The sequence below is a fragment of the Octopus sinensis genome, unplaced genomic scaffold (genome assembly GCF_006345805.1).
Source record: "Octopus sinensis unplaced genomic scaffold, ASM634580v1 Contig11558, whole genome shotgun sequence".
NCBI lineage: Eukaryota > Metazoa > Mollusca > Cephalopoda > Octopoda > Octopodidae > Octopus > Octopus sinensis.
The window spans coordinates 39,284-66,689 of NW_021832383.1; the positions used below are offsets into that span (position 1 = coordinate 39,284).

General features: G+C 40.1%; 1 protein-coding gene across 1 annotated transcript; it reads right to left on the minus strand.

Moving 5' to 3' along the window:
- Positions 1 to 413: 413 nt before the first annotated feature.
- Positions 414 to 24,263, minus strand: LOC115229010. The gene is made up of 10 exons (XM_029799439.2): positions 24,083 to 24,263; positions 22,280 to 22,497; positions 19,852 to 19,938; positions 11,514 to 11,663; positions 10,914 to 10,984; positions 7,265 to 7,393; positions 5,175 to 5,235; positions 4,167 to 4,227; positions 4,027 to 4,064; positions 414 to 851 (listed from the first exon to the last, which is right to left on the minus strand). The coding sequence occupies exons 1-6, from the start codon at positions 24,210 to 24,212 to the stop codon at positions 7,366 to 7,368; spliced, it is 684 nt and encodes a 227-aa protein (XP_029655299.1). The 5' UTR covers positions 24,213 to 24,263; the 3' UTR covers positions 414 to 851; positions 4,027 to 4,064; positions 4,167 to 4,227; positions 5,175 to 5,235; positions 7,265 to 7,365.
- Positions 24,264 to 27,406: the final 3,143 nt, after the last annotated feature.

The following is a 27,406-nucleotide window of genomic DNA, read 5'->3' on the forward strand; positions in this document are numbered from 1 at the left end:
GAAGACGAATTTTACAATATGTGTAAAAATAATCAACATGCTTCAAGACTTCCAGCTCAGAAAAATTCCACCCGGAAGCATTCTTTCATTTATTTCCTGACTTTGTTTTTTTTCTGTTTTTTTTTTTATCCTTTGTGGAAAATCAATTTTTCACAATTAATGTGAAATTTTAAGTCCATCCAATAAACCATATATATATATATATATACCGGAGTAAACACATAAATGTGAAACAAGGTGGAAAAAAGAGTACTCAAATACCAGGGGTAGAGTAATATGCTTTATTCTAAAGCAGCAGAAATTCAACAAAAAGTGTCCGACGAACGGGAACGTGAAACTCAGAGTAACAGGTTTTGTTGAATTTCTGCTGCTTTTAAATAAAGTATATATATATATATATATAATATATATATATATATATATATATATATATACACACACACACACACACACGCACACATATATACATATATATATATAATCTGTCCTTCCTCCCTCACCAGCTGTTTGAGGAATCAACCAAGAAAGAAACAATAAAGGCACTCCCCAGCTCCCTAATCACGAGGAAACGGGACCAAACTTAGCACTCAAGGCTTTCATCCTCCCCGTTTGTATGAAACTCCTCCATTTATCTTTCAGGTTAACGTTGCTCCGCTGTGTGCCCAAATAGTCTCGAATTTCAGCCCATTTACCAACTCCCATGAGCTTCACAGCCTCATAGAACTCTTCTTCTTGTTCCTCTGTCCACAATTTTCGGTACATTTTGTCTCCGGATTTTTTCTTTGGCGATGGTCTGTATTTCAAACTTTTTCTCATTTTTAATGGTTGCAACTGTGGATATCTGTCGTTAACTGTGAATAAAAAAATAACAAAAGACAATAAACTTTAGTAATACAGAATTGTCTGAGCATAAAACTGATCGTGAAATAGTATTTCATGGGTTGTCTAGAGCTTCAAATACAAAAGAAAACAATTTATCAAGATTTAACCGTTTAGCATTCAGATTACTTCCGTGCCGGTGGCACATAAAAAGTACCATCCGATCGTGGCCGTTGCCAGCCTTGCCTGGCCTCCGTGCCGGTGGCACGTAAAAAGCACCATCCGACCATGGCCGTTTGCCAGACTTATCTGGCACCTGTGCAGGTGGCACGTAAAAAGCACCATCCAATCGTGGCCGTTGCCAGCCTCGCCTGGCCTCCGTGCCAGCGGCACGTAAAAAGCACCATCCGACCGTGGCCGTTTGCCAGACTTGTCTGGCACCTGTGCAGGTGGCACGTAAAAAGCACCCACTACACTCATGGAGTGGTTGGCGTTAGGAAGGGCATCCAGCCGTAGAAACATTGCCAGATCAGGCTGGGCCTAGTGCAGCCTTCTGGCTTCCCAGACCCCAGTTGCACCGTCCAACCCATGCCAGCATGGAAAGCAGACGCTAAACGATGATGATGATGATGATGATGATGATTACTCTCTCAAATGTAATCCTTATTTATTCACATTGATTTGAATTAATCCTGCATTATCTCGTAGCTCTCAGACTTCAAAAATGTAATTGTTTACTTTTAGAATGACATTGTTGGGTAGGTGTGAGAAGCCAGATCTTGCCAGTTTGAACATAAAATGGGTAGGAAATTGTGGGACGGATGATAAAGGGACTTTTTTTTCATTTATTTCTTTATCTGTTTAATAGCTTAGTTGCATCATGTCCGTATCATTACATTGTTTCAATATAAATCCAGGAAACCTTAAAGACTTTTAAGTGTTTTTGCATTCAAAATTTTGTGAAATTTAGGTATTTAGGATTTTTTTGAGCGAGGTCGTTGCCAGTGCTGCTGGACTGACTCCTGTGCAGGTGGCACGTAAAAATCACCACTTGAGCATGGCCATTGCCAGTACTGCCTCACTGGTCCTCATGCCAGTGGCACGTAAAAGCACCCACTACACACTGCGAGTGGTTGGCGTTTAGGAAGGGCATCCAGCTGTAAAAACTCTGCCAGATCAGATTGGAATCTGGTGCAGCCATTTGGTTCGCCAGTCCCCAGTCAAAATCGTCCAACCCATGCTAGCATGGAAAGCGGATGTTAAATGACGATGATGATGACGATGATGATGATGATGACGATGATGATGATGATGATGATGATGATGATGATATGGCCAGTTTAAATCCTAAGGGATCAACATACAGCATAATTCAAATAGTTCTGCCAACACAGAAGGAAACAAGTATTCATGGCAAGTCATCTGTTACCTTTGCAGAATTGACCTTATTCTGCAGGAAAAACACCTCAATCAGCCGGCTTGGTCAATCATATTTCCACCCCTTTCATGTCTTGGTTAACCACATTTAGACCTCTTTCATACTTTGGTCTATCACATTTAGACATATAGCATACCTTGGTCTATCATATTCAGACCCTTTTCATGTCTTGGTTAACCACATTTAGACCTCTTTCATACTTTGGTCTATCACATTTAGACATATAGCATACCTTGGTCTATCATATTCAGACCCTTTTCATGTCTTCGTCTGTCACATTCAGCCCTCCTCCATATCTTGATCTATCACATTTAAACTTCTTTTACACCCTGGTCTGTCTCGTTTACGTCTCTCCCATGACTTGGTCTGTCAGATTTGCGACTCAACTATTTACCCCTGTAGCAGTTGAAATTGGGACACACATCTTTGTCTTTCCTTGAAAAGTCTGGTGCTCATTACTCAAAACCAGACAGAATAGAATGAAGAGTGTCGAGTTGTAGAAACCATTCCAGAGCAGACAATGATGCCTGGTGCGGGCCCTGGCCTTACCAGCTCTGGTCAAACTGTCCCACCCAAGCCAGCATGGAAAATGGACATTAATCGATGATGATGATGAGGAGGAGGATGATAAAATGCTTTCCATATGATTGATCATTGTATCGGCCAGACTATGGGATGTTGCTATCTATTGCTGACTACAATGTGCTTCCTCGCATTGTTGCAGCTATCAAATGATGCCGCCCCCAACTGGGTAGGTGGGCAAACCAATGTTGCCCCTGAATGGATCGCCAGTCTGTCAGAGGGTCACCCATTTACAGCAGAGTGGACTGGGACAACATGAACACAATGCAACACCTATTTCTTCACTACCCACAAGGGGCTAAACACGGAGAAGACAAACAAGGACAGACAAACGGATTAAGTCGATTATATCGACCCCAGTGCGTAACTGGTACTTATTTAATCGACCCTGAAAGGATGAAAGGCAAAGTCGACCTCGGCGGAATTTGAACTCAGAACGCAGCAGCAGACGAAACACTGCTAAGCATTTCGCCTGGCGTGCTCACGATTCTGCCAGCTCGCTGCCTGTCTGGGAATTGAAACCATGACCTTGCAATCTTGAGGGCAGCACCCTAACATTATCATTAAAAGGCGGCAAGTTGGCAGAAATGTTAGCACGCTGGGCAAAATGCTTAGCGGTATTTCATCTGCTGTTACGTTCTGAGTTCAAATTCCGCCGAGGCCAACTTTGCCTTTTATCCTTTCAGGGTCGATAAATTAAGTACCAGTTACACACTGGGGTCGATGTAATCGACTTAATCCCTTTGTCTGTCCTTGTTTGTCCCCTCTGTGTTTAGCCCCTTGTGGGTAGTAAAGAAATAGGTATTTCGTCTGCTGTTACGTTCTGAGTTCAAATTCCGCCAAGGTCAACTTTGCCTTTCATCCTTTCGGGGTCAATAAATTAAGTACCAGTTATGCACTGGGGTTGATGTTATCAACTTAAACCCTTTGTCTGCCCTTGTTTGTCCCCTCTGTGTTTAGCCCCTTGTGGGTAGTAAAGAAATAGGTTCCGCCAAGGTCAACTTTGCCTTTTATCCTTTCAGGGTCGATAAATTAAGTACCAGTTACACACTGGGGTCGATGTAATCGACTTAATCCCTTTGTCTGTCCTTGTTTGTCCCCTCTATGTTTAGCCCATTGTGGGCAATAAAGAAATGAAGAAATAATTATGATTAATAAGGAAAGGAAATTAAACTTAAATCGCATACCTGGAGACACCAGATCCTGGAGCGTCTTCTGAATATTTCTGCAAATACACAAAGACAGAGAAAAATAACATCTCACACCAATAACAAAACAATTTACCAAAAATTTCCAAAACTTCGAAACAAAGAACAAAGCGTTATACTTAATCTTAGGATTTGGTATTGCTGGAGTCTTTGAATGTTGTTTGGGTGGGGCAGCAGCATCTACAAATAGAAAGTGGGAGACAGCAAACGTTTTGATAATGATGATGATGATGATGATGGGTAATAATGATGAAGATGATGGTGATGATGATGGTGATGATGGTGATGATGAAGATGAAGATGATGTGACAGCTGAAATGGCAAAAAACAACTCTTACTTTCTAGCATTGAGTTTGGTTTTCATCTTCTTGTCTGGACCTGTACATACGCACACACCTGTACACACACACACACCCGTACACATGCACACACCCGTACACACACACCCATAAACACCCGTACACACACACACCTGTACACACAGACACACCGGTACACATGCACACACCCGTACACATGCACACACACCTGTACACACGCACATCCGTACACACGCACACACACACCTGTACACACACACACCCTACACCCACACCTGTACACACACACACCTGTACACACACACACCCGTACACATGCACGCACACACCCATACACACGCACACACCCGTACACACGCACACACCTGTACACACACCTGTACACACACACCCGTGCACACGCACACACCTGTACACACACACACACCATCATCATCATCATTAGACATCTGTTTTCCATACTGGCATGAATTAGACAATTTGACTGGGATTGGTAACCAGAGAGCAGCACCAGGTTCCACTCCGATTTTGGCATGGTTTCTATGGCTAGATGCCCTTCCTCACGCCAACCACTCTGAGAGTGCAATGGGTGCCTTTTACATGCCAGACACAGACACACATACACATATACTCATGCATATAAAGGCCTTATTATTATTATTATTATTATTATTATTATTATAATAGCCAGTTGTTAGTGAGTGAATACAGGTGTACATATGTAAACACAGGTGAATGCAGGTAAATTGCAAAAGCATATATTTGATTACAAATAAACATGAATACAGATAATTAAGAGATAGATACCTGGATGAATGAATGTATTTTCTTCAAAATTTTGTATATTTTTAAAATATTCTTCTCTACCCTGAAAAAAAGAAATGAAGAAATTCTAAATTGTTTAAATGTGTTGACACGGGGACACACACACACACACACACACAGATATAGGTAGCCTTGTGAGTGGATTTGGTAGATGGAAACTAAAAGAAGCTCCATGTGATGAATTGTAGTGAAAAATATATAAAAACGCAAAATGTACAAAAATTTTATGTTGGACAAAATACATATATATATATATATATATTTATATTATTTTGAGGGTACTACTATTCATAGACACCGCACGCTAAGAGGGACCAATGCGGTCAAAACTACTAAAATAAACAAAATTTTACCGAATGCAAAACTTCAAAGCAAGTCATTTAAAAAAAGAATTTAGTTACATATCACCTGTGATTTCGCAATTAATGCAGAATATGCATTCTATGTTCATCAGTGCAACAAACTCAAGACATATAAGAAAAAACATAACGTTACAAACCCGATAGCCAACCGTAGAATTCGTCGTAGCATTGTACGAATGTTTATCTTTACATATCTATGAAAATGGCGGGCTTATTCGCAATGCATTTCGGTAACAAATTGCTTACTCGGAACAAAAATTCAGTATTGAACTATTCCGGTTAAAATATAAATTTACAATTGAGGATAAAATCTTTATAAGAAATTATCAGTAGTTAGCATGAAAAACCTTGTAAGAGGAAAAAATCCGTAAATTTTTCCACTTTGAAAATATTTATTTATATTATATTGAGGGTACTACTATTCATATATAAAATAAAATACAAAATGGGACAAGAACGCAAAACATCCGGACAATTATGTGATACAAGAGGGGACAACAAAACATCCAGGTAGACGATACAAAAAAACAAGGCCAAGTAATTTGAAGCCTTTTATCTTCAGTCAAGAACCAGATCATCCTCGCAATTTTGGCTGACCAATCTTGAGATTGCTCCAATCTGGCCAGCCCCAAGGAAAAACTAAGCTATGAGCATTAGATTCCTTGGAGAAAAGCATCGAATGTATACGAAACAAGGACAGAAAAACAGACGATGTTACACGAATATAAATACAAAAATAATACAAATAAAACAATAATAATAATAATAACAGGACATAACAACAGGCATCTTTTGACTATATATATATACACATACATATATATTCTTTTATTCTTTAACTTGTTTCAGTCATTTGGCTGCAGTCATGCTGGAACACTGCTTTGAAGGGTTTTAGTTGAACAAATCAGCCCCAGAACTTATTTTTGTAAGCTTAGTACTTATTCCATCAGTCTCTTTTGCTGAACCACTAAGTTACAGAGACAAACACACCAACACCAGTTGTCAAGCAGTGATGGGGGACAAACACACACATACAGATACAGATATATATACATATATGACAGGCTTCTTTCAGTTTCTATCTACCAAATCCACTCACAAGGCTTTGGTTGGCCCAAGGTCATAGTAAAAGACACAGTCGACTGGTTTCTCTTGTGCTAACCATGACTAAGAAGTTAGTGATAATGTTACTATTTCAGGCTATCATCAGAAGTTTTCATTCCATGTTAGTAGGAGGAAGAGTATACTGTTCCTGTGTCTTGACATGGCATGATATTTACAGACAAGTGTCACAGCTACACAAGTGATGTCCTTCATTTCCAATCATCTGTAGAAGCATATCTGATGATGGTAAAATGTTACCTTGCTTGGAAATAGGTGAGGGTTAATGACAGGAAGGGCATCTGGCTGTAGAAAATCCACCTCGACAAATTCTGGCAAGGTTTCTACAGCTGGATGCCCTTCCTAATGCCAACCACTCCGAGAATGCAGTAGGTGCTTTTACGTGCCACTGGCACAGGAGCAAGTCAGGTGGGCCTGGCATTGATCATGTTCGGATAATGCTTTTTACGTGCCACTGGCACAGGGGCCAGTCAGGGTCCACTGACAGCGGCTACGTTTGGTTGGTGCTTTTTATGTGCCACTGGCACGAGAGCCAGTCAGTGGGTAGTGGCATCATGAGAAGAAATGAAAATATTTGAAGTCATTTACCTTTTTCCAGATGTTTCGAAGTTTTTCTTTGTAATGTCTGTCGTCCTCGTCTTTTAGATACAACGAAGGTGACAAGGTGTCTTTATGCAACAGTTTTGATGCTATGGTTTGAGTAATTCTGGAGAAAGCCTGAAATAAGCAGACACAAGTTCAACTGAAGTAATTAGAAGGAATGGAATTAATTTATTTCTTTACTACCCACAAGGGGCTAAACATAGACGGGACAAACAAGGACAGACAAAGGGATTAAGTCGATTATTTCGACCCCCAGTGCGTAACTGGTACTTAATTTATCGACCCCGAGAGGATGAAATGCAAAGTCGACCTCGGTGGAATTTGAACTCGGAATGTAAAGACAGACGAAATACCTATTTCTTTGCTACCCACAAGGGGCTAAACATAGACGGGACAAACAAGGACAGACAAAGGGATTAAGTCGATTATATCGACCCCAGTGCGTAACTGGTACTTAATTTATCGACCCCGAGAGGATGAAATGCAAAGTCGACCTCGGCGGAATTTGAACTCGGAACGTAACGACAGACGAAATACGGCTACGCATTTCGCCCGACGTGCTAACGTTTCTGCCAAGGGATATTCAAGCCAAAAATAGAAGGACGGGATGGAGGATACACGTAGAGGAGAACAGTGACTTTGGAAAGAGAGAAAAAGAAAAACACTGATGTTAAAAAATGTGTTCCAATAGTATACTTGTCTAACCCATTCTAGCATGGAAAAACAGAATTAAAAACAACCTTTGTTGTCTTACGAAAGAAACAAAGCATTGGCAATGTAGTCCAATGAAAAAGCTGGAATGGTCATGGATGGATCGTCTTGATCAGGGCTGACCCTGGGCTAAATAACTACTGTGGTTATCGTTTATATCACCCAACGTGGATAAAACTCTAAAAGTGACACCTTTGTTGTCACATATAAAACTTTCATATTCTTAAGGTCGCTGCGTTTAGCATACAAAAGGCGTTCTAGCCATGACCACCTCCTGCTTTCTTTCACACTTAATGCATTTAGAACTACATTATCTTAATGTGCCCTTGCTTTTATTTTTTAAGACAGATGGCTGTGACTTTGCAGGTGATTTGACTGCTGTTTTTAATAAGTTGTGTCTCCCTTGCTGGACCGTTCATATTCATGTAGTGTGTCATGGTTGCCTACTTCAAAAAAAAAACACTCTCCGGAGTGAAGCACAAAGGAAATGAAATAGCACCACTAGGTATCGAACGCACACAGCAACAGATTCGGTCGGACGGTGTTCCTCTCATAAACAACTCCAGTAATTTAACGGTGTGTGTAAGGGCAATAACTCTCACTGTTAACTACAAAAGTTAACTTTTCCTGTTCACATCTAACGAGTATTTTTTTAAGGTTTTGGGTGGGTTTTCCTTCTTAATCTTCAAAGCTCGATCTATATCACAAAGCTATGAATATTTGGGGGGAATAACATAAGGAATCTAATCATAGAATCGATCTTCCATAGAATGAACGGCGAAGATAAACACGCCAGAATTTCAATTAGGAATTTGGGTAGGCTTAACTACACACACCTGGCTGCATGGTAAAGAAGCTTGCTTTGTAACAACAAGGTCTCAAGTTCAGTCCCATTGCACGGCACATCGGGCAAGTATCTTCTACAATACCTTGTGAGTGAATTTGCTAGACGCTTCAGCCTCGCCTGGCCCCCGTGCCGGTGGCACGTAAAAGCACCATCCGAATGTGGCCGTTGCCAGCCTCGCCTGGTCCCCGTGCCGGTGGCACATAAAAAGCACCATCCGTCCGTGGCCGTTTGCCAGCTCCATCTGGCACTTGTGTGGGTGGCACGTAAAAAGCACCCACTACACTGACGGAGTGGTTGGCGTTAGGAAGGGCATCCAGCCATAGAAACACTGCCAGATCAGACTGGGCCTGATGCAGCCTTCTGGCTTCACAGACCCCAGTTGAACTGTCCAACCCATGCTAGCATGGAAAGCGGATGCTAAATGACGACGATGATGATGATGATATATATATATATATATATATATACAGATAAAGGGTGAAATATAATTAATTTAATAAAATCAACAAATTTCACCAAGTAGTGTTTCGGTATGGAAAAGGACCATATTCGGTAAAATTATATATAATTATAACAATGAGGATCGATACAACAGGTTGCTAGACCACATACCAAAAGTATTAGAAATAGCAGCCAGAAGACTGTTATTTCTTTTACTACAAAAATATGTCCCATATATATATATACATCACCACGTATATATATATTAACAATTGTTTTTAAGTTCAATTATAATAAAAACAATTTTGCATTAATCCGATGGGTTACTCAATATTTTTTTTTAGAGTTCAAGTCTAAAACTAAAATTCTTAAACAAGAATGTTGTTGATAGGGACTTCGAAGTTTCTGCCAGCTAAGCCATCGTCAGACAGCCATTTATATATATATATATATATATATATATATATATATATGTGTGTGTGTGTGTTAGGTACAGGAAGAAATGGTGATAACTATATTACACTTCAAAATGTCACAGACGTAACACATATTTATTTCTTTACTACCCACAAGGGGCTAAACACAGAGGGGACAAACAAGGACAGACATAGGTATTAAGTCGATTACATCGCTCCCAGTGCATAACTGGTACTTAATTTATCAACCCCGAAAGGATGAAAGGCAAAGTCGACCTCGACGGAATTTGAACTCAGAACGTAACGGCAGACGAAATACGGCTACGCAGTTCGCCCGGCGTGCTAACGTTTCTGCCAGCTTGCCGCCTGACGTAACACATATTGATTTCTTCTCCTTTGAATATCAGACAGAAATTTATTTACTTCAATATAGGCGCAGGAGTGGCTGTGTGGTAAGTAGCTTACTTACGAACCACATGGTTCCGTGTTCAGTCCCACTGCATGGCACCTTGGGCAAGTGTCTTCTACTACAGCCTCGGGCCATCCAAAGCCTTGTGAGTGGATTTGATGATGGAAACTGCAAGAACCCATCGTATATATATATATATATATATATATATATATATATATATATATGTGTGTGTTGTGTCTGTGTCTGTGTGTCAGTGTTTCCCCCCCTCCCCCCGCATTGCTTGACAACAGATGCTGGTGTGTTTACATCCTGTAACTTAGCTGTTCGGCAAAAGAGACCAATAGAATAAGTACTAGGCTTACAAGAATAGTCCTGGGTTCGATTTGCTAGACTAAAGGCGATGCTCCAGCATGGCCGCAGTCAAATGACTGAAGCAAGTAACAGATATATATATATAAAAGAATATATATATAATATGTGTATATATATACATTATTATATAATATATATATATATATATATATATATATATATATATATATTGTGTAATATATATATATATATATATATATATATGTGTGTATATATATATATAATATTATATTATATATAACTGTATATATATATATATATATATATATTATATATAATATAATATATGTATATATATATACACACATACAGAAGAGAGGTGGTTATTTTATTCTAAAACCTAAGATTCGAAAACTTTAATACAAGAATTTTCCTGAAGAGAATTGGTTCTCTGCAAAAAAGTAAGAGAGAGAGAGAGTATCCATAGCAACATACCTGATTTCCTTTTGGCTGTCAAAGATACCAGAACTGTCTTGCTTCTCCGTTTCTACAGCTTTGCTGGCAGCCTAAATACAGGAAACACACAACAGATACCATTTAAAGGCGCCACTTAGAATACGGTTCAGAAAATGTGATGTAAATAGATTTATTTATATCGATACAAAAGACCACAATCTATAAAAAGATGGGAGAGTTATGAGCTGGTAGAATTATTAGCTTCAAATTTTGGTACAAGACCAGCAATGTGGGTGGGGGCGACGAAGTGGTGAGAAAGGTTTTACAAAAGTTGGGACTCACAGAAGGGACGACAGGGAACCAAGACTCCTTGTGGTTTACTGTGCTTGAAAAGACATGTCAAGCTAAGGAAAAAGCATGGTAGCCCTTGCATACAGGTTTGTCCCCTGCAGCCCTCTCCAGGTGAGCATCCCTAATCTTGTGGGCTCGTAAACACTGGTGCCACATAAAAAGCACTTGTGCCAGTGCTGTGCAAAAATACCCAAAAGCAATTAATGATGCAGTTTCAAATTTAAACGAACTTTCTGTTTTTAAATTCTCATTTCAGAAATTAACAAGGGAGCAGTTTTAATTAATTACCTGGACTAGGAAAGGTGTGGATACAGTCGAAAGATATTTCTTGAGGTAGGTTGAGATCAAGCAGCTGATGTCATCACTGACGCTGTTCTGTAATTTCTCTTGGTTGGTATGAGTGGTCTTGAGAACTCCCAAGATTGAGGAATAGGAGACCTTAAAAAATACAGGAGTATTAGGGGATTAAAACCAAAAAAAAAAAAAGAAAAAAAAAAGACATGTGACAATGAAGTAACAACTCCTATGAATGCAAAGAATATATTTGAAACTCCTGCGAATACAATCAATAGAGTAATACTCCTGTGAATGCAGGTTCGAATCTCTGACTGGGCGATGTGTGTGTTTATGAGCGAAACACCTAAGCTACATACAGCTCCGGTAGAAGGTAATGGCAAAACTTCTGCTGACTGTTTCGCCACAACTTTCTCTCACTCTTTCCTCCTGCATATTGCAGCTCACCTGCAACAGACCGGCGTCCCGTCCAGGTGGGGAACCTATATGCCAAGGAAACCGGGAACCGGCTCTAATGAGCCAGGCATGGCTCAAGAAGGAAGGGTTTTCTTCAGTAGAGCAATGCAACACATATCTCAGCCCTCTGTCATCTCCTTCATAAGGTTCAGTGAGTACCCTGATACTCACAATCATCAATAAACTTCTTTTACTCTTTTACTTGTTTCAGTCATTTGACTGTGGCCATGCTGGAGCACCGCCTTTAGTCGAGCAAATCGACCCCAGGTCTTATTCTTTGTAAGCCTAGTACTTATTCTATCGGTCGATAGATATGTAAACATAATAAATACACTGATACTCCTGAAAGCACAGTAAATGTGCTACTATTTCCTTGCTATCACCGATACTCCTGTGAACACAATAAATATACCCTATACTCCCTTGCTATTACTAATACCTATTATACAACTAGCTGTAGTTGGTTAAAAATGGGGCTTAGTGGCATTTAGTACCAAGACTGAACTTGTGTACACAACAATGGCTTCTAAAACAGCAACATATGGATATAGCAATAAAGGTTCCATCCTTGACTAGTCACAGATTGTAGTTACTCACATGATAATTACAATTACTATGGTTACTGTCATGGAACATTGCTTGACTATGGTTACTAAGATGGTATATTTGACCAGCGGCGAGCTGGCAGAAACATTAGCACACCAGGCGAAATGCTTAGCGGTATTTCATCTGCCGTTACGTTGTGAGTTCAAATTCCGCCAAGGTCGACTTTGCCTTTCATCCTTTCGGGTTCGATAAATTAAGTACCAGTTACGCACTGGGGTCGATATAATCGACTTAATCCGTTTGTCTGTCTTTGTTTGTCCCATCTATGTTTAGCCTCCTGTGGGTAATAAAGAAGTAGGTATATTTGACCGGCGTTACTATGGTAACTGTGATGGTACATGACTGTCATTGCTATGGTTACTATATTGCTATGGTTACCACTATAGAACATTTGATTGCCGTTACTACAATTACTATCATGATACATTTGGCTGTATTACTTCCACAGGACACATGTCTACGTGTACCATGTCCTCAGTAAGACATTAAACTGTATCTGGAAGTGTAGCTCCAGCTTGGACGTTCAGGGTGGTAATGCATAACAAGGGCCCCAGTTATGGAGCAGATAGCAGACAATGGTTGTGTGGTCATAGAATACAGGAGTCAGAGTACCATCATAGCAACTGTAATAATCTATTTAACAAAACACAGTCCAAAGAAAGTATACAATCAACGCCCCCCCCCCCCATTGAATTTCATCTCTCTTTCCTTTGCCCCCAACCTATACCTCCATTCAATTATATTTCCCCACCTTTCCATATGAAACCTAGATTTTATAGGTGAGTAGTCAAATGAAAGAAAGTAGCACCTGACATATTTGGTACGAGTTGAATATATTTTTAACAACAGTTTTCTCCATACATCTGATGAGGTAGACGTGGCTTAGACCCCCCATGAAACTTTGAGTCATGTGGAGCTAAGCCAAATTGTTATTAAATAGATAAACAAACGTGTACATGTGTGTATATGTATATATATATATACATATATATATATATATATATATATATATCCTTTTATTCCTTTATATGTTTCAGTCATTTGACTGTGGCCATGCTGGAGCACTGCCTTCAGTTGAACAAATCAACTCCAGGACTTATTCTTTGTAAGCCTAGTACTTATTCTATCAGTCTTTCTTGCCAAACCATTAAGTTACAGGGATGTAAACACAGACGCACAATCATATATACACATACATATGTATATATATGTGACGAGTTTGTTCCATTTTCCATTAAGTTGAGGTCCACCTTAAGCAAGTCCATGCTATTGGCACTTTCTTTATATACACATATAGTCATTTGAATGCGGCCATGTTGGAGCACCGCCTTCGAAAAAAAAAAATATATATATATACACACACACATATATTCTGACAGACACACAAGTGTATATGCATGTATGTACATATGTATACATATACACACACACACACACATATATGCACACACATATACGTAGGTGCATGCCAGCTTGGAAAGCAAACGTTAAACGATGATGATGATAATATATTTCATAAATACTTCAAACCCATTATCTGAAGGATAAAGATGGTGAGGCTTCTCTTTCTTACATGATTGAGCAACCTTGAAAAGCCTGATTCCTCTAATCCAAATTCATAAACTTTACTAATTAACGTGGACAAATTAAATAGGAACTGAGAGAAAACGCGAATAGTAACATCCGAGTTGTCGAGTCTAAATTAGATGCTAGAGTTACTTCCCTTGAATAATATATATACATTTAATGCAACAAAGATTTTTTTCGTTGTTCATGTGTTCCTTCGCACTAAACGGAATAATAATAATAATAATAATAATAATAATAATAATAATAATAATAATAAATGCCCTGATGCAGTACCAGGCAGTGGCTCTCATGGCTTCTGATCTTAACTGATTGGAAGCGTTACCATGTACATTGTTTTGTCTTGGTATAAAAGATGGGCTACAGCAAATATTCTGCTCAATACCACAGATTTGCTTGTCAGTTGTTTGACTTTAACCAGTTGAGCATGTCCCTTAGTGGCTGATGATATGTGCATCTCTGATCACGAGCAGAAGTAGTGGGGGAGCATCATAGCCATGTGTTGAGAGGGATTCTTTGGGGTTTGAATAATTCACCTCTGGAAACATGGGTGATTCGTTCAACATCCTTAAACAACCCTTATTCTTGGGACCTTTTGAGCAGGATGGGTTACTCGACCAGAAGAAAATTCTAACTGGGCCCCACCTACAAGGTCATGTGCTGTTTATCTTGATATGAAATCACCATGTCGCGCACATATGGTTGTGATGCATGTGCCTGGTGTACCCTTATCAGACGGGTAGTCATGGTGGGTATACTGGGCTTCGTATATTTTACCCCAGTGTCACTTTGATGGCATGCACTGCTCTCTCACTTAATAATAATAATAATGATAATAATAATAATAAAAATAATGATGAAATTATTATATACAGTGCTCAGGTGCACCACAACTTCTCAGAAGTGCGTAAAAAGCATATGCAGTAATGTACAAATGTCTGGGAAGTGAACAGTGTATGAGTCAGATACATGCTTGTGTGTGTATGGAGGGGAGAAAATCAGGTGTAGTGTTGGCGAATCTCAGGAAGTATGGAAGTTTTGAAGGATGCAGTGCTCCGACAACTAACAACTGCTGCCGGCAGTTTGTTCCATACTTCAGCAACTCTTAGCATGAAAAACTGCTGGTCTGCACAGGCGTTGGGACTAGGTCTTGGGGCCCTGAAAGAATCGGTTGGAACTGAAAGAATGGTAACACCAGAGTTGTCAATGAGTCTAAATCAGATGTACTCAGAAGGGCACAGGTTCAATTCTACTACATGGTACATTAGGCATACGTCATTTTCTTTAGCATGGAGTTAGTCGACTTTGTGGATGAAACTGAGGTTCATCAGGTGCGTTGCATTAGCTCACCTTTCGTCAAAAATACAGGTATATTATCAACAATGTTTTAACGTCCACTTTTTCATGCTTGCATGGGTCAGAGTTTCTTGAGGCAGATTTTCGATGGCTGGATGCTCTTTCTGTCACCAACCCTCACCTGTTTCCAAGTAAAGTAATATTTCCCCACAGCCAGACATCTTGCAGAATATTGGAAATGAATAACATTGCTTGCATGGAGATGCGCATTTCATAATTATCATGCAATGTTAAGACAACGTTACACACACGCACGCACACACATACAAATAGTACTTTTTCAGTTTCCATCTACCAAATCCACCTAGAGAGCGTTGGTCGACCCAGTGTTATAACAGATGATATTTGCCCAGGGTGCCACACAGTGGGACTGAACCTGGAACTATGTAGTTGGGAGGCAAAACTCTTACCACACAGCTATGTCTGTACCTGTGTGTGTGTGTGTGTGTGTGTGTCTTGACAATGTTCATTATCATTAAGCATCTGCTTTCCATGCTGGCATGGGTCGGACAGTTTGACTGAAACTGATAAGCCAAAGAGCTGTACCAGGTTCCACTCTGATTTGGCATGGTTTCTACGGCTGGATGCCCTTCCCAACACCAAAATTGTAATTGTAAACGAGTGTCACTGTCCCACAAGCGGTGTCGTTCACTTCTAGTAGTCTGCAGGACGTGTCTGGCCATGAGGGAAATATTACCTTACTTGGAAACAGGTGAGGGTTGATGGCAAGAAGGGCATCCGGCCATCGTAAATCCATCTCAATAAGCTCTGTCTAACCCATGCAAGCATGGTAAAAATGGACGTTAAAACACCACAGATGTTGATTATATACCAGTAGTTTCGACAATCGACAAACGCAAGGGAAACAACTAATAAAATATAATTTTTAAACTGAATTTATGTATTTAAGTCTCAATTGATTAAAATTAATGAAATAATTATGTACTTAAAGGAAGTATGGTCAAGTTTTAGTTTGTATTCCATATTCATGAATGAAAAAAAGTAAAATCAAAAGGTCCTTCCTGACCCCTAGGCTCATAAGTGGAGGCGCGTGGGTTAGTGGTTAGGGTGTTGAACTTATGATCGTATGGTTGTGGTTTCGATTCCTGGACCGGGATGTGTGTTGTGTTCTCGAGCAAAACACTTCATTTTCACATTGCTCCAGTTCACTCAGCTGGCAAAAATGAGTAATCCTGCAATGGACCGGCGTCCCATCCAGGTGGGGAATTTCTACACCACTGAAACCGGCCCTTATGAGCCTGGCATGGCTCGAGCAGGAACTAGGCTCATAAGGTTGGTTCCCTGGATTCTGTGGCTTGTACTGTACATACTCGTCTAAGAGTCAAATTTTTTAGACTATTTTTTAAAGTCAAATTTATGGGGTCGACTATAACATGGATAGTACTTCTGAGGGGCTGAAATTCATGCTAGAATCTGAAGTACCATATCAGCAGCAGAAACCCAACTGATCTCCAAACGAATAAAAACAAACACAATGAATTACTGTAATATTACCAATTCTGGAAGCACTCCGTCGGTTACGACGACGAGGGTTCCGGTTGATCCGAATCAACGGAACAGCCTGCTCGTGAAATTAACGTGTAAGTGGCTGAGCACTCCACAGACACGTGTACCTTAACGTAGTTCTCGGGGATATTCAGCGTGACACAGAGAGTGACAAGGCTGGCCCTTTGAAATACAGGTACAACAGAAACAGGAAGTAAGAGTGAGAGAAAGTTGTGGTGAAAGAGTACAGCAGGGATCACCACCATCCCCTGCCGGAGCCTCGTGGAGCTTTTAGGTGTTTTCGCTCAATAAACACTCACAACGCCCGGTCTGGGAATTGAAACCGCGAGTCCGGTGCCCTAACCACTGGGCCATTGCGCCTCCATTACCAATTCTATGCATCAAAACACATGTCCTAGTGAATAACAAAACCCATAGACAAGACCACATGGCTCTTATATTTACACTTCCACTTTTTAAAAAAAAATTTGCAGGATGTCATCTGCTGTGGTGCTTGCTGTTGTTTGCCAATAGTGTTGTCTGTGAAACACGCTTCTCACCGTGTAAAAAAGATGAATGTATGACGTGTTTACTGTATTTGGAGATGAAAAAAGTATAAAGATCACATGAGAACCACTGACCTAGCGATTAGTTGAATGGTTTTAGGCTTACCAAAGTCATGCCTTTGTATGAATTCAGACAGTGGCGTTTGCCAGTGTTTGCCAAGAGTGCTGTCTGTGAAACACGTTTCTCACCGTGTAAAAAAGATGAATGTATGACGTGTTTACTGTATTTGGAGATGAAAAAGATATAAGATCACATGAGAACCACTGACCTAGCGATTAGTTGAATGGTTTTAGGCTTACCAAGTCATGCCTTTGTATGAATTCAGACAGTGGCGTTTGCCAGTGTTTGCCAGAGTGCTGTCTGTGAAACACGTTTCTCACCGTGTAAAAAAGATGAATGTATGACGTGTTTACTGTATTTGGAGATGAAAAAGATATAAAGATCACATGAGAACCACTGACCTAGCGATTAGTTGAATGGTTTTAGGCTTACCAAAGTCATGCCTTTGTATGAATTCAGACAGTGGCGTTTGCCAGTGTTTGCCAAGAGTGCTGTCTGTGAAACACGTTTCTCACCGTGTAAAAAAGATGAATGTATGACGTGTTTACTGTATTTGGAGATGAAAAAGATATAAAGATCACATGAGAACCACTGACCTAGCGATTAGTTGAATGGTTTTAGGCTTACCAAAGTCATGCCTTTGTATGAATTCAGACAGTGGCGTTTGCCAGTGTTTGCCAAGAGTGCTGTCTGTGAAAACGTTTCTCACCGTGTAAAAAAGATGAATGTATGACGTTTTACTGTATTTGGAGATGAAAAAGATATAAAGATCACATGAGAACCACTGACCTAGCGATTAGTTGAATGGTTTTAGGCTTACCAAAGTCATGCCTTGTATGAATTCAGACAGTGGCGTTTGCCAGTGTTTGCCAAGAGTGCTGTCTGTGAAACACGTTTCTCACCGTGTAAAAAAGATGAATGTATGACGTGTTTACTGTATTTGGAGATGAAAAAGATATAAAGATCACATGAGAACCACTGACCTAGCGATTAGTTGAATGGTTTTAGGCTTACCAAAGTCATGCCTTTGTATGAATTCAGACAGTGGCGTTTGCCAGTGTTTGCCAAGAGTGCTGTCTGTGAACACGTTTCTCACCGTGTAAAAAAGATGAATGTATGACGTGTTTACTGTATTTGGAGATGAAAAAGATATAAAGATCACATGAGAACCACTGACCTAGCGATTAGTTGAATGGTTTTAGGCTTACCAAAGTCATGCCTTTGTATGAATTCAGACAGTGGCGTTTGCCAGTGTTTGCCAAGAGTGCTGTCTGTGAAACACGTTTCTCACCGTGTAAAAAAGATGAATGTATGACGTGTTTACTGTATTTGGAGATGAAAAAGATATAAAGATCACATGAGAACCACTGACCTAGCGATTAGTTGAATGGTTTTAGGCTTACCAAAGTCATGCCTTTGTATGAATTCAGACAGTGGCGTTTGCCAGTGTTTGCCAAGAGTGCTGTCTGTGAAACACGTTTCTCACCACGTAAACGAGTGTATGACGCATGTGTTTATTGTGCTTGAAGAAGTATACAGGTTTGCAACACATTCTGGGCATATCGAAGTCGATTGACATCAATGGAAATTGCAGCTGTGATACCAGTGCCGGTGGCACGCAAGCGAACCATCCGATCGTGGCCGTTGCCAGCACCGCCCCGAATGGCCTCCGTGCCGGTGGCACGTAAAAAGCACCATCCGAACGTGGCCGTTGCCAGTGCCGCCCCAACTGGCCTCCACGCCGGTGGCATGTAAAAAGCACCATCTGAATCGTGGCCGATGCCAGTGCCGCCTCGACTGGCTTCCGTGCTGGTGGCACGTAAAATGCACCAATCCGATCGTGGCCGTTTGCCAGCCTCGCCTGGCACCTGTGCATGTGGCACGTAAAAAGCACCCATTACACTCACGGAGTGGTTGGTGTTAGCAAGGGCATCCAGCCGTAGAAACACTGCCAGATCAGACTGGGCCTGGTGCAGCCTTCTGGCTTCCCAGACCCCAGTTGAACCGTCCAGCCCATGCTAGCATGGAAAGTGGACGCTAAATGATGATGATGTAGCAGTTGAGTACTGGGGTTGATATAATCGATTTTCCCCCTCCCCTGAAACTGCTAGCCTTGTGCCAAAATTGGAAATCAATATTTACACAAGAAATAAGAACAATGCTAAGCTGGTGTGTGTGGTCTTTCTGAACTTACCTTGTTAAGTTCGTTTTCACTTGCCAGTGTTTTGTAGAGATTCTTTGCGGCAACAAAACCAACTTCTTGGGAGCAGAGAAGAATACACTGATATAAAAATGGAAAGAAATATTTGTAAACATAAATAGGAACTGGAAAAATGGAGGAAGAATATTAATAATCTTTGTTATTACAAACATGTGAGTGAGAACACTTTGAGATATTTTTGGTATCTAACATATGTCAGATACTGCGAGCGCTGCTTCTGATTGGTCAATCCATGGTGATGACCCGAGGTCATGATGACAGCGCTGCTTCTGATTGGTCAATACATGGTGATGACCCGAGGTCACGGTGACGGCACTACTTTTGTCATTCATAAGTTACAACTAAACGTGAAGAATTTAGTTATTGGATTAATAAAATATGGTCGTTTATTCGTGTGTAATAAATAAAATACCAAACTCATTCCCTATGGATACCGTATTTATTACAACTTGTGGCTTGTAAACGTATCTAACGAGCGAAAGCGAGTTAGATACGTTTACAAGCCACTCGTTGTAATAAATACGGTATCCATAGGGAATGAGTTTGGTATTCTCTATTTATTACTGGTATTTTCTGAGGATGTCAATATCACCATGATGGTTTTTAACCATTTGCCTGTTCTCAATCTCACATTTCATACAAAGGACATATTTCTCTGACAATGGCACTCCTGTTATTGAAGAGGAATATCCTGCAAGGGTCCTGTGCTAGCATCATGTAAAAGCATCCATAAAAAGCATCTATCACACCTCTGTAAAGTGGTTGGCATGTTAGGAAAGGCATCCCGACACAGAAACCAAGCCAAGTTAGACTGAAATCTGGTGCAGCTCACAAGCTTGCTAGCGCTGGTTAAATCATCCAACCCAAAGGCGGCGAGCTAGCAGAATCGTTAGCACGCTGGGTGAAATGCTTAGCAGTATTTCGCCTGCTGTTACGTTTTGAGTTAAAATTCCGCCGAGGTCAACTTTGCCTTTCATCCTTTCGGGGTCGATAAATTAAGTACCAGTTACGCACTGGGGTCGATGTTATCGACTTAATCCGTTTGTCTGTCCTTGTTTGTCCCCTCTATGTTTAGCCCCTTGTGAGCAATAAAGAAATAAGAAATAAATCATCCAACCCATGCAGTGTGATGGCTTATTCTGATGTGGCTTTTTATGGGTGCTTCTACATGATGCCAGCACAGGAACTTTTTATGTGGCACCAGCACAGGGCTCTTGCAGACTATTCCTCTTCAGTAACGAGAGTGACACAGCCAGAGGAATATGTCCTTTGTATGAAATGTGAGATACAGGACAGGCAAATGAGGATGATGATGATGTTTTTTTTCAACCACTTGAGACTTGTGATAAGAAAGTTTCATATTAGGTGTAGGAGTGGCTGTGTGGTAAGTAGCTTGCTTACCAACCACATGGTTCTGGGTTCAGTCCCACTGTGTGGCACTTTGGGCAAGTGTCTTCTACTATAGCCTCGGGCCGACCAAAGCCTTGTGAGTCGATTTGGTAGACGGAAACTGAAAGAAGCCCGTCGTACATCATGATAGATCGTTAGCTCCTACACGCAATTTTTTCTCTCCTTGCTTTTTTTCTGTGTATCTTTCTGTCAAAGAGCGTAGACTCGAAGCGTAAAAGACTTGTTCTATTTCTATTCCTGGGCGCCATGCTAATACATTTGTTTGTTTGTACTCCACCTGCCTTCGTCTTTTGTTTATTTTCGTAAACCTTCCTGTTATATATATTTGTGTGTGTGTGTGTGTGTGTTGTGTGTGTGTGTGTGTGTGTGTGTGTATGTGTGTGTGTATGTTTGTGTGTCTGTATTTGTCCCTCCAACATCGCTTGACAACCGATGCTGGTGTGTTTACATCTCCGTAACTCAGCAGTTCGGCAAAAGAGACTGATAGAATAAGTACTAGGCTTCCAAAGAAAATCTGCCTCAACAAATTCTATGCAAGTATGGGGAAGTGAATGTTAAAGGATGACGAATGGAATCTCCTATTTCTTGCATTACAATGTAAGTGGCAGACTATTCTACAGACATTCAAATGCTTACCGTAATCTTCAGGCAGAACGTGCATGACGCACAGTGTGTGACAAGGCCACATTTATGAATTACAGTTATAGTCTGTTCGATAGGCTTCCACACAGTTTCCATGTACCTAACTTCACTGACGAGACTTGGATGAAATGGATGCAATGTTATAACAGAAGACAATTTGCCAAGGTGCAGCACAGTGGGGCTGAACCCAGGAGCTCAAGAGTACTTAGAGAATTATCTAATCCTTTGGCTCTGTCTGCACTCCATATACACACACAAACACACACACAATCACACACATATACACACACAAACACAGAACCACGCGTGCACAAAGACACACAAACACTAACACACATTAAATACTCACTTGTTTCTTGAGCTGTGAAAAAAATTCAGTTGTCTCTTCCAACAAGGATTCGGGATAAAAATCTTTAATTGCATCCATACTCCGAATGATTTCCAAGAAAGATTCTTCATTCTCTTGCTTCTGCAGTCTAAACAGTTTTGGCAACCAACAGATAAGTTCCAGTTTGTACTGCAGCTCCTTGTTCAAGCACGTCACACCGGTGAGGGAGTCGATGTAATCTGAAACAAACAAAAAAAAAACCAGGTTCACCTCAAAATCCAAAGGTGTTGCACAACGAAACCAGTGTCTCGGACTCAGACGACGGAAAACAACGTCGATCTTCGTGGAACTGAAACTGAGAACGTAGAGAAGACAGAAATAAAAACCGTTGCCATTTTACTATGGTATTTCGTCTGCCATTACGTTGTGAGTTCAAATTCCGCCGAGGTCGACTTTGCCTTTCATCCTTTCGGGGTCAATAAATTAAGTACCAGTTACACACTGGGGTCGATGTAATCGACTTAATACCTATGTCTGTCCTTGTTTGTCCCCTCTGTATTTAGCCCCTTGTGAGTAGTAAAGAAATAGATAAATTAAGTACCAGTTACGCACTGGGGTCGATGTAATCGACTTAATACCTATGTCTGTACTTGTTTGTCCCCTCTGTGTTTAGCCCCTTGTGGGTAGTAAAGAAATAGGTATTTCACCTGTCGCTACGCTCTGAGTTCAAATTCCGCCAAGGTCGACTTTGCCTTTCATCCTTTCGGGGTCGATAAATTAAGTACCAGTTACACACTGGAGTCGATGTAATCGACTTAATACCTATGTCTGTACTTGTTTGTCCCCCCTGTGTTTAGCCCCTTGTGGGTAGTAAAGAAATAGGTATTCTTGTCGTTTCTACCATTTCACCAGTTAGAAGACTGGCGTCGTTTTCCTGTATTCAGAGTTGTCTCCTTTGCTTCGTAGACCAGACACTATACGTAATAAAGTTAGCTCCCAATAATCTTTTCTACTCTAGGTACAACGCCTGAAATTTTATTCATGTTTGTGTGCGTGTATAGACGACATTTATATTTACCCATATATATCTACCCCGTCATAAGGGACAGTCCATGTCACAACACATACAAACGACCAGAAATCTGCGTTTATAATGATAATAATAACCAAAACACGAGGACTTACGAATGTATATAACATACAGAAAATAGCACTACAAAGTACCGGGGCACATCCTACGTAAAACACTTTCAATACAGTGAAACATAAGAGCACCACAACAAACCACAGCACCTGCCCAGGGTTCACAGAGCTGCGATCGGTTGTGCAGTGAAAGCAAGTGATAAAAATAAGACTAATATTATTTCAAATTTTTTGTCACAGGGGCAGCTTGGGGAAGATGAGTCGATTACATCGACCCCCAGTATTCAACTGGTACTTATTTTATCGACCCCGAAAGGATGAAAGGCAAGGTCGATCTCGGCGGAATTTGAACTCAGAAAGTAGCGACGGGTGAAATACCTATTTCTTTACTACCCACAAGGGGGCTAAACACAGAGGGGACAAACAAGGACAGACATAGGTATTAAGTCGATTACATCGACCCCAGTGCGTAACTGGTACTTATTTTATCGACCCCCGAAAGGATGAAAGGCAAGGTCGATCTCGGCGGAATTTGAACTCAGAAAGTAGCTACGGACGAAGTGCCATCAAGCATTTTGTCCGGCACGCTGACGATTCTGCCATGAATTGACGTTTGACTGTCACCACACACAAAACACACACACCACATATTTAAGCAAATTTTAAGATAAAAAAACATACTTCCAAGTTTGATATGGTTCGGTGACCACGGCTCGAAGTTGTGAGACCATTCCTGGAGGATGCGATCACAATAATAACCAGTAATCCATCCGTGAATCGTGTTCTCGATCATGGGACAATCCTCAGCCATTGTTACCACTCCCCGCCATAACACATCGCATTTCAAAACACCGGTGACGCATTAATCATTGAACCCAATTGAAATAGTTCCACTTTCATTTTACACTCTTTCACTCCTTCGCTCTAGCTATCTTTCTTACTTTCTTTCTATCGACCAATCTATCTATCTATCTATCTATCTATCTATCTATCTATCTATCTGTCTATCCATCCATCCGTCTATCTATCTATCTATCTATCTATCGATCGATCTATCTGTCTGTCTGTCTGTCTGTCTGTCTGTCTATCTATCTATCTGTCTGTCTGTCTGTCTGTCTGTCTGTCTGTCTATCTATCTATCTATCTATCTATATATCTATCTATCTTTCTATCTATCTATCTATATATCTATCTATCTATCTATCTGTCTGTCTATCTATTTATCTATCTATCTATCTATCTATCTATCTCCCCCTTTTTCCTCTTTTTTCTTCCTTTTTCATTTTTCTTTTCTTTTGTTTCTTTTCTTTTTTCCCCTTTTTTTCTTTTTCTTTTTCCCCTTTTACGATCCTTTTGATCGAAAACCTACGCCACTTATTTTTTTGTTTTCTTTGTTTTTTTTCATCCCACAAAAGAAAAGCTCTACCTTGTAACTTGTCCCATCTGTGTGCAGCCCTGTGTGGCCAATAAAGAAACTTATCTATCTATCTATCTATTTATCCATCCATCCATCCGTCTATCTATCTTTCTTATATATATCTATCGTTCTTATATATACTTTCATTCCTTCTCTCTGTTTTTCGGTCTTACACTTTCTTTTAATCTGTCTCTTCTTCCCTCATTATCTCTCTTTTCCTAATCATCTCTCTATCTATTTTTTTCTCTCATGTTCTTGCATAACCCGTTAAACAAACGAATTACAAATTTATCAAGAAAGCCAAGTGAAAATAATGTTTTCTTTTGACACATTCTACCAGTATACGAAGTTTTAAAGTGTTTAGTTAACTAGAAATTGTGTTGAAATCTGGCTATCAAAAGGAAAAGATCCCGTCTCTCTCCCACTCTTTGCCTATCCTGCACCCTTTCGTTCTAATCCTTTTCTTTCTCTTAAAATCTTTGAATCCCTCTTTCTCTCTCCCTCTCCTCCACTTTCTCTCTCTCTCTCTCTCTCTCTCTCTCTCTCTCTCTCTCTCTCTCTCTCTCTCTCATTCTCATAAATCTTTTCTTTCATTTTATTTACACAGTTCCCTTCCCAGATATTCCTATAGAGTATGGGATCTTTTCGGTTTGAACGGCAATTTTTCTAACGGTGTCATATGAAATTGTCACCCATAATTATGACCCTAGTATCGATCTATTACATTTCAATCTGTTTTAGGGTTAGGGTTAGGGTTAGAGTTAAGGGTGGGAGGAAGGGTATCTTTTTTTCTTCACAAATGTAAATAAACCCAATCTGTTTCTTAAACGAGGGACATTTTCATAGGGCACAGAATGTTTTCAGCTCAATAGACGTCATTGATTGGTTGAAATTGCAGAAATTGAAGAAAAAAACAACAAATATCTTACAAACTATAGAATTTTCTCAATAAAGCCAAGAGAAAAAGATGTTTTATAAACACATTCTACCAGTATACGAAGTTTAAAAGTGTTTAGTTACGTGGAAATTATTTTTAAAAACTGCCGTTCAAACTGAAAAGATCCGAATATGTTTGCCAGACGTCCCTTATAGAAGAGTCACGTCCCATATGTGATAATTTTGTCCCCTGTCCCGTACAGACCTTTCAGGGACATCCCCAAATGTCCCGTATTTAGTTCATTTTCAAATCTCGTAATAGTATTTTTTACTGCCTTCTTACGGTTCTTAGTTGTAACTTTATAAATACTTATGCTTTCTTTTTTCATATTCTCTTTGATGAAAATAACCTAAATGTAATGAGGAGGAGGAGTGGCTGTGTGGTAAGTAGCTTGCTTACCAACCATGGTTCCGGGTTCAGTCCCACTGCGTGGCACCTTGGGCAAGTGTCTTCTACTATAGCCTCAGGCCGACCAAAGCCTTGTGAGTGGATTTGGTAGATGGAAACTGAAAGAAGCCCGTCATATATATGTATATATATATACGTATATATATATATATATATATATATATGCGTGTGTGTGTTTGTGTGTCTGTGTTTGTCCCCCTAGCATTGCTTGACAACCGATGCTGGTGTGTTTATGTCAAAGTTACTTAGCGGTTCGGCAAAAGAGACCGATAAAATAAGTACTACAGGGCTTACAAAAGAATAAGTCCCGGGGTCGAGTTGCTCGATTAAAGGCGGTGCTCCAGCATGGCCACAGTCAAATGACTGAAACAAGTAAAAGAGTAAAAGAGAGGAAACTAGTGTTGCTAGAAATTTACACAAAACTGACCCGTTTGTAACTTAATACTGTCAACAAAGTGTGTTGTTACTACTTGCCACAGTCCTTTTTTTTTTTCCCCTTACTTAAAAACTAATCTATCCATCTCTTGATGCCAAAACGTAAGTGTAAATTTCGTGCTGAATATTCCACCAAATGGACATTTATCAAACAAGGCAGAAGCTGTTTTGGAAAGACTTCCAAAGACTATAGTTCTTTAGGACTGAGAATTTCGATTGACACTAATCTAAATAGATCCAACTTCTTTTGGGTCTTCTTAACCCTTTAGCATTTAAACCGGCCATATCCGGCCAAAAGTATTCTGCCTGTTTTATGTTCAAATTGGCCAAATCTGGTCTCTCACACCAACCCTACAATATCATTTTAAAAATTAACAGCTACCTCATCAAATTCTCATAGTTACAAGATAATGTTTGATTAGTTCAAAACAAAGTGGATGAAAAAGCATTAATTTTGGCAGAATAATGCGAACACTAAAGGGTTAAATCTGAAAGCTAATTCCTATAAACCTTTCCTATAAGCTCAATGAAAATCAAAAATATATTAATAAACACTCTTGGTGCGGCCCTATTATATTTAAGAATTTAATTCCTATCCCTGTAGGAATTAATTCCTACCTCTTGCTCAATGATCTAGATGTAGGAGTTGGTCCCTCAAAATCCTGTGGTTCATGCTGTTCCTCTCCCTAAATGTTAAGACAAATACAGGTAAAAATTCCTACTTTTATTAGATAAACACTTTCCTCACAACCATAGGTATAATAGAATATTTAATCGACATGGATAAAATTACGTAACCCTGTGTCCC

Coding starts and splice junctions, on each gene's coding strand:
- LOC115229010 (XM_029799439.2), bottom strand. CDS start 24,212: ATGGCTGAGGATTGTCCCATGATCGAGAACACGATTCACGGATGGATT. Junction 19,939..22,279: donor TTTCACAGCTCAAGAAACAA/GTGAGTATTTAA, acceptor TTTTTATATCAG/TGTATTCTTCTCTGCTCCCA. Junction 11,664..19,851: donor GTGAAAACGAACTTAACAAG/GTAAGTTCAGAA, acceptor GTATTTTTTAAG/GTCTCCTATTCCTCAATCTT.